The sequence below is a fragment of the Antechinus flavipes genome, chromosome 4 (assembly GCF_016432865.1).
Source record: "Antechinus flavipes isolate AdamAnt ecotype Samford, QLD, Australia chromosome 4, AdamAnt_v2, whole genome shotgun sequence".
NCBI lineage: Eukaryota > Metazoa > Chordata > Mammalia > Dasyuromorphia > Dasyuridae > Antechinus > Antechinus flavipes.
In genome coordinates this window covers 104,644,936-104,657,416 of record NC_067401.1, presented here as the reverse complement: position 1 = coordinate 104,657,416, position 12,481 = coordinate 104,644,936, and the positions used below count along the sequence as shown (strand labels likewise).

General features: G+C 35.2%; 1 protein-coding gene across 3 annotated transcripts in view; it reads right to left on the bottom strand.

Moving 5' to 3' along the window:
* Positions 1-1,948: 1,948 nt before the first annotated feature.
* The window catches only part of LOC127559698 (SLAM family member 9-like), a 48,486-nt gene continuing 37,953 nt past the window's right edge, over positions 1,949-12,481 (bottom strand). For 2 of the 3 annotated variants that reach the window (XM_051993658.1, XM_051993660.1), the window contains 2 exons: positions 4,946-5,001; positions 1,949-3,021 (listed from right to left, as the gene is read on the bottom strand). In XM_051993658.1, coding sequence (XP_051849618.1) covers positions 4,954-5,001 — 48 coding nt within the window. In that variant the 3' untranslated portion in view covers positions 1,949-3,021; positions 4,946-4,953. The remainder of the gene's footprint in view (positions 3,022-4,945; positions 5,002-12,481) is intronic. The other variant, XM_051993659.1, reaches the window with a different exon arrangement.

The following is a 12,481-nucleotide window of genomic DNA, read 5'->3' as shown; positions in this document are numbered from 1 at the left end:
CTATGAACTTATTTTTAAAATATTATAATTATATTTCTTTCTTTCTTTCTTTTTTCTTTCTTTCTTTCTTTCTTTCTTTCTTTCTTTCTTTCTTTCTTTCTTTCTTTCTTTCTTTCTTTCTTTCTCTCTTTCTTTCTTTTTTTTGCAAGGCTATTGGGGTTAAGTGATTTGCCCAGAATCACACAGCAAGTAAGTATTGAATATCTAAGACTGAATTTGAACTTGATCCTTCTGACTCCAGAGCCAGTGTTCTGTCCACTGTGTCATCTAGCTGCCCCATGATAATTATATTTCAATAAAATTGATTTTCATTATAATCCTATATATTTTATTTTATTCATTTAAGAATATTATTCTGAGAATGGTTCCATAGACTTTGCTACATGCCTGAAGAAGTCCATGACACACATACAAAAGGTATGAAGGAAAAAAAAAATGTCTATGGGAAGATCTTTTAGTAAGCTATTGCAAAAGTCTAGGAAGATATTAAGTAGTAATATGTTGCATAATGATGATGGTGGAGGGAACAGAGAGAAAGAGATGATTGTGAGAGTTGTTGTAGAGGTGGAATCAACATAAACTAGTAATGATTTGAACATGAGAGGTATAGAAGAGTTAAGGTTCAAAGACAGCACCAAGTTTCACACATGGGAGCTAAAGTGAATGGTGACATCATTGACAGGAATAGTGAAAAATGGCAGAAGAATGGGTTATGGGGGAAAAATAAGCTTCATTTTGGGTAGAATTTGGGGTACCAGTGAGACATTCAGATGAAGATATTCTGTTGCCAGTTGAAGGTATACTTAAGGCTGACTGACTCTTGATGTCTCATTAAGATATTCATTTCCATGTATTCAATTTTAATTTTTAATGAATTATTTCTTTTAGTTAGTTTTATTTCCTCTTTCTGCATTTGGCCAATTGTACTTTTAAAGGAATTGTTTTTTTCCATTTCATCAATTTTTTTAAGGAGTTGTTTTCTTCATTTCATCAAATCTATTTTTTTTAGAAGTTGTTTTCTTCAGAATTTTTTCCCCATTTCATCAAAAGTAGTTTTTAAGTTTTCTTCAGTAAAGTTATTTCCTTTTTCAAATTCTTCTGTAAAGCTCTCATTTCTTTTCCCCATTTTTTCCTTCTAATTTTTTAAAGCTCCTTTTTGAACTCCTTCAAGAAAGCATTTTGAGTTGGAGACCAGTTCATATCTCCCTTTGAGGCTTCATCTGGAGGCATTTTTTCTTTAGTGTCCTTTGGGTTCTATTTTCCCGTCTCCATAGTAATTATTGTGAGAAATGCTGAAAAGTTGGGTTTCCACAGTGTTGCAAGCTTTGAGGTAGTGTGGGATTGGGATAGTAGGTACTATCGATCAAGAAGTTTTCAGAAAGTGAGAGGTTAAGGAAGATTAGAATTCATAGGATAAGTAAATGATCAATAGAAGCCTTGAGCAAACAAGAAACTGGGGGGGGGGGGAAAGTAGGAAGGCACAGGTGGATTCAGCCAACCAGAAAGAATCTTGTGATTTTAAGAAAACCACAAACTAATAGTTCATCCAGCCCAAATTGGTTAGGGTCAATGACATGACTTGACCAAATCACTACCGCACCTGCTTAATAGGCTAATTGAATATTAAACAACACACCCAGAGGAGGAGTTTTCCTCCATTTTTGAACATGGGATGTATGATGGGGGGAGAGATATGTTTTATACATATTAAGAAGAAACATGTAGTGGGCATATCAGAAAGACTGTAACCTGGATAAAATGGATCAATCCATTTTCTGAAGGGAGGAGCTGTGTCACACAAACAAGTATAAATGTTCCCCCATTTGTGTACTCAGTGCTTTTTCTTCTCATGTAATGGGAAATGTTTACCGGATAATGAATGAATTTTAAAAAACAAAAATTTATTAAGTCATTATGATGTACAAAGCATGCTCTCAAGGAACTCGTGTTTTTTTTTAAAAAAATATTTTATTTCATTAAATATTTCACAATTACATGTAAAAACTTTTTATAATAATCATTAAAAAATTTCGAGTTCCAAATTCTCTCCCTCCCTTCCCCTCTTCTTGAAAAGGCAAACAGTTTGATTTCATATATCCATGTGAACATGGACATAAAACATATGTCCACATTAAGCATTTTGTACAAGAAAATAAAACAATAAACATAAAGAAAACAGAAAGTTTACTCCAATCTGTATTCAAAGTTCAATTCTAAGACATCATAGTGTAGTTGGGGAGATGGTATATATTAAAAATTTCAACAGATGGAAAGATTCTATCATACTTAGGGAGGCAATGGCAAAGCAGGTAATAATGTTGTTTTTAATGTTGACCCATTTGACAATACTGAGAACTTTGATGTCCAGAATTTTCTGGGTCTTCAGTAGTTTTGACTGCAGCTCCTGCAAGAGCAGCTTACTGGGTTGCATCTGTATAGGGATTGCTTTCCAGGATGATAATTGAATATACTAGGCTGAGATCTTTGGTATTGTCAAGGCTTTGGGGCTCTTGAGTTTTTTCTAAACAGGATCTAAAGGGAGATGGTGGTCAAAGTATTGATAGTGGTTTGATTTGTCTGTCACATGCTGTCTCCTCTATCTCTCTTAAGAAATCCTGTTATCTCAATCAGAATAGGTCACTTGGCCTCTGTGTGGCAGTTCGGGGCTGTCTGACCTCTTCTCCATAAAAGTTGCTTCCCTGGAGTGTGACTTTGAGGGCTGGGCTAGAAGAAGAGTAGTGGCCTGGAGAGCATCTCCACTGTCAGGGCTCCTGTGTCTATCTTTCCAATGGTAGCAGTTGGTCAGAGATGCTGATCTGGAAGTTGATACTATATCCAAACCACTATGATCTGGAGGTACTACTATTTCCAAGGCTCTTGGATTCAGAGCGCTGAGTTGTTTCCATTGGGTTTGAGATGAGATGGTATGAAGGTGGTGATGATGGTGGTGGTTTGATTTTCTGGCACATATGCTTCATACCTCTCTCGTGGTGCCCTGCTACATCAGTTAGGCTGGCCTCCCTGAAAAAAAAATAAAGCCCCCAAATCAGCTTTCTTTTTCTATTGAATTCCTCACTGTTTCCCTTTGTGAACATCCTCCTTTAGTCAGACTCTTATGTTCTTGTCCCCAACATAGGATGCTCAACCTTGCTTCTATTTCTCATTTCTCTCACCTTTTGATTTGACCCACCCCCACCCCCATTTAATGTCCAACTGAAAGTCCTATTCCCTTTGTGGTTTTCCCTTTATAGTTTGCAAAATGTTTTCTATAAGCAGCAGGGTTGATCAGAAAAATTCCTTGATCTGATAAACTCCCACCTTGAAGTTCTCATGGAGCTGAAAATGCATGTAGGCTCTTGTTGCTTCATAGATCCAATTGCTATTGTTAGGGTTGGGTGTGATAGAGAGAGGGAAAGGAATTCCTTCACCTTTCTGGAAGTCTAAAGGAGACCTAGCATTGACTATGTCCTGAGACCTGGTGTTGACTATTTCCTGACAAAAAGGTTATATCAAAAGAGCCCAGAAAGGAAAAGAAAGGGAATAAGTATTTCTAGAGCATTACTATGTGCAAGAAACTGTGCTAAGTGTTTTTGAAAATATGATCATATTTTAACCTCACAACAACTCTATCAAAAGCAGTTTTTCCTCATTCCATATGGTCTGCAGAAAGGGTGGCTCTTCTTGGATCAGTAGCCCAGCCTATAAGACTAATCCCCAGCTAGAGGGACACAGGAACTTCTGGTCATACATTCCTTTAGCTAGAATTAAGGGCCCCAGTCTAGTAGATCACGGCTTTCTCATACAAGTTATCTCATTTTATCCTCCCACAAACCTATGACATAGGAAATACATTTATTCTTATCCTCCATTTTACAGACAAGGAAAGAGAGGTACAAAGAGACTTGTCCATGATTGCAGAAGTAGTAAGTGTCAGAGGTATGTGGTGAATTCAAGTATTTTCTGACTTTAAGATTCAGTTACCTTTCCCGTTGCGAACTTGATGAAGTCTAATAACACAAAGGAGGAATACATAACTGATGTAAAGACGAGGAAATCCTTACAATTATAAAGGCTAAAAGAACATGAGACTAAGATCTTCAAAATCATTGATGAAATGTCAAAATCTCTGAAAAGGGTGCCTTGGTATGAAGGGAAGAAGAAGAAGAATGCATGTCTGATTCTATAGTCACTAAGCAATGAGGAAATGGGTCCTAGAAAGCCTTGTGAACTGAAGCAATTGGAAGAGGATAATGATTTCAATGATTAGAAGAAAGGCAATCCATTAATGACTCAGAACTGTCACTATTCAGTGAGGAGACCAATCCTCTTACTTTTCTCACTGAAGGTATAGGAATGAGACAAAGGAAGGCATCAAAGTGAGAGTGCATGGTGAGGATAAAGGGAATGGAATACCAAAATCCTTGAAAGCCTGAAGTTTCCATGGAAGAATGATTTCTGGGTCCAGTGCTTCTATAAACTTTGCAATAGGGGAGCAGCTTCCAACTCTTCTGAATTGTATATCTCATGCCCTTTATCAATTAAGGTAACAAAGAAAAAGTTTAACAGGTCATGTTTCTGAAATATATCTTGTTCCTGGATTGAGGAGATGCTACTTGGCTTAGTTTCTGGGGATGAAGACATTCTTTTGGCAGTAGAACCTAGATGTCATAGTTTATTTCTGAAGAGTTGGTGAGAATAATGTCAGATGTCCAGAGTGTGTTTTGACTTGACAAGAAAAGTTTTTGGGTTTCCTGTCATATGGAGGGTCACCTTTCCCATGGGAAAGTCTGCCATCTCTTTGTTGCTGGAGTGGAAAGGCAGAGGGAGACAGATATCATAGCATACTAAGATTAAGCACTGGAAGGAACCACAGATTATCCAATCCGCCCCCCTTGTTTTATAGATGAGGAAATTGAGGTCTGGAGAAATGAAGTGATACTCTTGCCTGATTACTTAGATGGATTTGTCATAAGCAGATGTTTCAGGAAGTGTGGCTTCTCTCTGTTGGAAGGAAAAGGAAGACATGGAATATTAGTAGAGAACAAAACTAATGTAACTCTGATTCCACTTGGTCCTTCGTGGCAAGAAAAATATAGATCAAGGACAGATGGCACGGGCAAGTGGAATGTGTAGTGAGAAAGTAAAAGTTATCAACCAGGAAATGTATGATTGGAAAATGAGATTAATTGGTCACGTAGCCACAACAGGAGAAGTCAGATAGAAATCTGATGGAAAGTAGATTGGAAATTCAAGAATCTCTGTTGATTTAAGTTATTCATCAGCCTCCTCCAAGTGTGCTCTGGTGAAGTTAATGAATCTCTTCACTTCTGAACATTCATTTCAATTTTACTAAGGAATGGGGCAGCTAGATGATGCAGTGGATAAAGCACCAGCCATGCAATCTGGAAGACTTGAGTTCAAGGTCAGTCTTAGACAGTACTTTCTGGCTGTGTGATCCTGGGCAAGTCACTTAACCCCAATTGCTTTGCCAGAAAGAAAAGCAATTTAGTTGGGAACAGTTTTGGTTACTGTCTAACTTGCTTTTTCAGTTCTGTGAATTCATTGATATTTATTATTTCAAGGAGATGAATCTCAGATTAAGGAACTGTGGGCTTAAGATCTCAGTGCACTGACAAATGCACTCTCCTTCAATGTCACAGACCATCATCAATGATTTATCCAGGCCATATAATAAAATGGAAATTAAATGAAAAGTCTATTCTTTCCAACAAATTCTCTGGATTACACTGAGGGTAGGAAAAAAAAATTTTTTTGTTTTGTTTTTTGACTGTTTAAAAAAAAAAAACTTTCTATCCCTCGCTGTGATATGATTGGTGAAGTTGTAACATATAGTTTCTCTATCTTCTATTTCCACACTGACCCATGTAATGGCCTGAGGTGAACATAGTTTACAAAAGCTCACATAGAACAGATTAATAATATTTCCTTGCTGTAATAAGAAGCTCTCACCACAAGATGATATAAGCAGGGTTCCTATATAGTATATTCAGTCTACATTAGAAAACCTAGAAGGAGGAAACCTGTAGGCAAGTGCTATTCTTCACAATAGGCATTACAGACAAGACAGTAAAATGGAAAAGCACTGAACTTTGAGTCAGAAAAACTTGAATTCTAATTTTGACTCAGTCATTTAATCTGTATGACTTCAGGCAATCATTTACCCTGAGTGTCAGTCCAAAAAATATAAAAAAAAATTATACTATTGGATCCATACGAGTGTTATGAAGGTTAAATGGAATAATGGATTTGGAACATTTTATAACTATTACTAGATCATTCTTTGATAATGGGAATCTGGGGTGATGGCAGAATAGATCCGAAATTTCCAGATTCTCCAGATTTCCTCCACAAACAGACAGATTATCTCCATGAAATGAAAAATAAAGCAAAAAATAAAGGAGTAAAGTAGTTGTCCTCTAAGATAACTTGAGAGGAACTCAGAAAAGGCAGACTTCCAGAGGCTGAGATTTGGCATGAGGAAGGTATAGACAGCTCTAGACCCATTCTGAATTAATAAGCAGCATGCTTTGAGAGCAACTCTGTCAGAAAGCAGACTAGGCCTCAAGAAATTTCACCTCAATCATTCATCTTATTCACAGCATTGAGAAATTACCTTAAAGAAATGTCTTTACATGTATTTGAAAAATAAAATACTATTTTAAAAATATGAAATGGACCAAAAAAAATTACCTCAAAGTCTCAGGAATTTTTAATCTTCCAAACTTTCAAATAAGGAATAGCAGACTGCTGAGTAGGGGAAGATTGAAGGATTCTTTGCTGGTTTTGGAAGCCAACCCTAGCTGTGCTGACCAGAAGTGATCTTCAGTTGTGGCTGTGAGCCAGCACCAGGGACAGAATTCAGAAGATAAGATAACAGCAAGAAGAACCTGAGGTCTAGAGCAACATTATGCACAACTCAAGTTTAAAACCTGAGTTATAATACTATAGGCTACTAAATAATAATAATAACCTGCTAAAATAAAATAAAATAAAAATAAAAATGAGTAAGCAAAGGAAAAAGAACCTGACCAAAGATCGTTATGTTGATGTAAAAGATCTGGGTTAATATTCAGAGGAAGATATTGAGGTAAAAAAAAAAGCCATTCCTATCCTATCCTAAAGAGCATCATCAAATGGTCATGATTCCAAAAAGAGTTCTTAGAAGAATTTATGAAGAAATTCAATAATTAAAAAAGAGAGAAATCAAGGTAAAGGGGAAAAATAAAAGCAATGCAAGAAAACGATGAAAAAAAAGTTAACTAGTTGGTAAAAGAGGTTCAAAATCTTAAGGAAGAAAACAATTCCTGGAAACTAGCTTTGGGAGGAATCAAATGATAAAACATCAGGAAGTAATAAAACTAGAAAAAATTAGAAGAGAATATGAAACATCTCTTTAGAAAAATAACCGATCTGGAGAACAGATCCAGGAGAGACAATATAAAAATTATCAGACTACCTAAAAGTCATGATCAGAAAAGATTCTGGTTATAACATTATAATAAATTATTAAGGAAATTTGCTTTAAATTTCTAGAACAAGAAGGTTAACAGTAGAAATAGAAATAGAAAAAATAATCTTCCCTGAAAGAAATTCCAGAAGTAAAATTTACAGGAATGTCATAGCCAAGTTTCAAAACTCTCAAGTTAAAAAAAAATATTGCAAGTAACAAGAATAAAACAATTTAAAAACTGAGAGAATACAGTCAAGATTCCATAAAAGATGGCAACTTTTACTCTAAAAGACTGTAGGTCTTGGAACATTATATTTCAAGGAACAAAAGAGCTGAATTTGCATCCAAAAATAACTTATCCAGAAAAGTTGAATATAATCCTGAACAAAAAATATTGAATATTTGATGAACTGAAAGATTTTTAGGTACTTGTAACAAAAATTACCAGAACTTAATGGAAAATTTGATATAAAACATCCAGAAGATGTTATAAATATAATATATATGAGTTATGATGATTCTAAAAAACCAAAATTGCATAGGAAAAGATAAAAGGGAGAACTTATATTATAAAAATGGAGTATGAAAGGGAGAACTAATACAGAGGAAGCAGGTGTGGGTAGAGGGCTGATAATATTGGAATCTTACTCTCATCTCTCTTGAAGAAGAAACAATATCTACATCTAGAATGGTTTAGAAGTTTTCTGAACTTGTAGAAAGGTGAGAAAACTGGATGAAAGGGAGGGGTTTGTGGACTGGGACTTGGAAGATTTGGGGGGAGAGGATGAAGGGACTTATGAAGGGGTGTGTGGATTGAGTTGGGAGGAAAGAGGAAGGGATGGGGAGACTCGGGTAGATGGATGAAGTGTGGTAGTATGTGTGTGGGAGAAGATAAGGTAATAGGGATATGGTAAAAAATAAAGGTTGAAAAAGAAAACAGTAAAAATAGGACAGAGGAAAATTCACAAATAATAATATTGAATATGATAGGGATGTTTATAACAGTTCTCTTTATAGTGGCAATTTGTGGTGGAAATTTTAGAGATCCTTAACCATTGCAGAATGGCTGAACAGTTTGTTGTGCTGTATGGTTGTGATGGAACACTTTTGTGCTATAAGAAATGATGAGCTCAATGATCTTAGAAAGACATGACATATGAAATGAAGAGTAAAGGGAGAAGAACTAAGAGAACATTTTATTCAGTATCAGCAATATTGTTTTAGGCAATTTAGATTAAAAACATCTATGAATGATGACATAATTTTAACTATTGTAAATATACAAATGAAAAATAAAGAAATGAAGAAAGATAATATCTGCATCCAGAGGAAAAAATGATAAACAAAAGTATGTATAGAATAATTTTGCATATTTATATTTGTATATATATATATGTGTGTGTGTGTGTGTGTGTGTGTGTGTATGTGTGTTTGTGTGTGTATTTATATATTTGCCTATTTGTGCCCATCTCTAAGGTGGGGGAAGGGAAGGGAAGCAAAAAGGGAAAAAAGAAATTTATATGATAACTTTGTTGTATATTGGAGGGAATAGCAAGTTGTAAAAATTTGCAGTTTAATGTGCAGTCATCTCTTTTATTATACTATGTTTTGGAAATGCTTGTTTTATTCTATGAATTGGAAATAAAAATAAATTTAAAAAAGAAAAAAAAATAGATACTGAAATGCCACCATGATCTCATCATCATGGGTCCTTCCTTTAAAGGTGCAAAATATAAGTGATTCATATCACATTCTGTTTCATACTCTGCTATAAATTTTCTGTATAAAATACATTCAATGTTCGGAAGGTCTTTCCCTGGGTCTTGAAATACTTCTATTTGTGTAGTACACTAGGTATCTTTAAGATAGTCCTTGTTCTTGCTATATGACCAGTAGACTTTCTTTTCTCATCATTTGTTTTCTGGATTATAGCTGTTACCCAAATTCTTGCATTCATCATTGTTGGTACTATTCTGAAGCTACTAAGTTGCCTAGTGGATAGAACACTGAATTCAGAATTAGAAAGAACTGAGTTCAAATCCAGCCTTATACACAAGCTGGTGATCCTAGCCAAGTTACTTAAGTTCTTTCAGCTTCAGTTTCTCATATATAAAAGGGGGATAATAATAGCAACTACCTCCTTATTATTGGTAAGATAAATTAAGATAATATTAATAAAGTGCTTCACAAACCTTTAAATTCTATATAAATGTTAGCTATTATTGGCTAGGATCAGTTAGGTGATAGAATGAATAGAGTGCTGGACCTGGAGTCAAGAAGACCCAAGTCATATTAGGCCTCAGACACTTAATGAAGCTATGTGATCCTCGATAAGTCACTTAATCCTGTTTGCCCCAGTTTCCTCATCTCCAATTCAGTATGTTTTCAAAAAAAAAAACCCTCAAATGGGGTCACAAAGAGTCATGCATGATTGAAATGACTGAACAACAAAAGCAAATTATTAACTAGTCATTGTTATTTATGCCCATTATAAACTCTCAGTTGACTTCCATCCCTTGCCAGTTTGATTCTTTGGAGATTGTGGTGTTTAGTGTGGATGAATGAGCAAGGTTTTTTGTCCTTGACACTACTTCTATTGACTCATTGACTAGGTTCATTTCCCTGTATAAATATTTGTTCCTTTTCAATTTTGGAAAGTAATATCAAGTGAACTCTACACCAGAACACCATTTCTTGAAGATTCCCAGCCACCCAGTTCAATTTATTTCTAGTTTACTGTTATGCTCCACTCCATCTCCCTGGCAGCTGCCTTGCCTTAGTATGAGTACTCTCCTCTCTTCCCCTTCCTATTCTCTATACTTTCAGTTTTCCAGAGTCTCTTAATATTTTGTCTTCTCTTTTTGAAACACAAATTCCTTGAGAGTAGGGATCATCTTGTTTTCTTGTTATCGTAACCCCATCACTTGCCACAATGCACATAGTAAATAAAAAATTCCCCTTCTCTCTCCTTTCTCTTTCCTTCCCTCTCCCTTTTTCTCTCTTTATCTCTCCCTTCCCCCCTCTCCTTTCTTTCCTCTCTCTCTCTCTCCCTTTCTCCCTCCCTCCTTCCTTCTCTTTTCCTCCCTTCCCCTCTCTTTCCTTCTCTCACTCCCTCCCTCTCTATACTAAATTCAACATTTTACCTTTAAAAAATGTCCTTCCTGCTCATCTTTGGTTCCCTCTGAACTTCTATTCTATTTTGTGTTTTTAAAAATGTTTTGATGACAATTTTATTTCATTTCTTTTTTCTTTTTTTATGTCAACACTATGACCAGCTCCCCTCTTGCTCTTAAGTCTATGCCACTCACCAAATACAAAGGGAAAAACGCAATTCTTGTAACTAAGAAGCATATAGTCACCTAAAACAAAAGCACACATTTGCCACAACAAAAATGTATATCTGATTCTATACTGAAGGTCCTTCAGGTTTCTCTCAGGATGTGGCTAGCCTGCTAAATCTTCAATTCTTTTTAATCATGGAAAATCATTTGCATTGAAAAGAATTCATAAGTCTTTCAGCATTGTTTTTATTTACAATGTTTTTGCTACATAAATTGTTCTCCTGGTTCTGCTTCCTTCATTTGTCATTTCACATGTCTTCTAAGTTTTTCACCATTACTTATTGATGGATCATATTGCATTACATCTACGTGCCATGTTTTGTTCATTCATTCCCCACTTTGTGGATGCTCCCTTGGTTTTCAGAGTTCCTATTTTTTTCATCCTAATGTCTTGCTTCTTTTTTGATTCATTAAAGGGACCAATTAATAACTCATAAAAGTTACTTGGTACCTAGCTAAATTTTTTACTGTTAATTTAAAATTTATAGTTGATCACTTTTCCTGTAGTTCTGGGACTTTCTAAGACTTCTTTTCTAAAACTCTTACCCGCCATTAGCAGTTATCTGACATTACCATAAGAATACTGATCAGAAAAATATAGGTTTTTGCATCAGGAAACAACTTGTTGAAAGCTTTGCACAATTTCCCAAATTCAGTTCCTCTTCCTTTCTTCCTCTTATTTAATTCTGAATATTGCTTTATGTGTGTATATGTAAACACACATATATAATATATTATATAAAATACAATTTAATATGAAGTTTAATTGACCTGTTTAGTCTACATGTATGTACATATGAACACTATTACTAACTAAACAGGTCAATTAAATTGCATGTTACAGCCTGGACAATGGTCATTCTTCATTCATTTGCTTTTAATTATGTGGATTACAAGATCAAACTTTTTTTGACTATTTGTGGATCTCATTAAGAAGGTTATGTGATTTTCTGTGGTACAATATTATTTATGTGTCATCTTTAACAATGAAAACAGTTTGTTTTAGAAAGCCTGATAGATGCATTCCATTTTTCAAATTTTTGTTGTCCTTAGTTGAAATTTTTTTAAAGTTATTTTGGGATGATCTGACTAGATGGATCCAATGCCAAAATTTCTAAGGATTTGATTTTTCTATCATTATTCCTTATTATTTTATGAAATGATACTATTTAAAAGCTTCATCATTCTTTTCAGAATTTTTCTACAAATGAGTTCATATAAAAATATGCCCTGATTCCAAATCATCTAGTTCTCAGTATTACAGAATTACAACTCTAAATGTTGGAAGAGATCTCAGAGACCATCTTATCCAGGGAAAATCCTCTCTGCAGCAGGCCAGCAGTGATGGTAATGTGCACTTGGTGGGACTAAAACTATGCAAAACTTCACTGTCTAAGCATATTCTTCCCAGAGACCAAGGTAATGGAGGCACATGTATCCCTCTGGAGGTATTTGGGAAGAATTTTTGTACTTCTGTTCTTGCCTCTAGCTTGGGGAAAATGATTTGTTATAAAAACTAGTTTAAAATGGAACCAGAGCACCAGTCACTGAGAAGCGTGGGGGAACACAACTGGAATGGGGACTCAAACCAATGGCATCAGAAAAAGATCACTCAACCTCTCAAGGGAACCTCTGCAACCATGGTGGAGGGGGTCATGTAGTCAGCCTT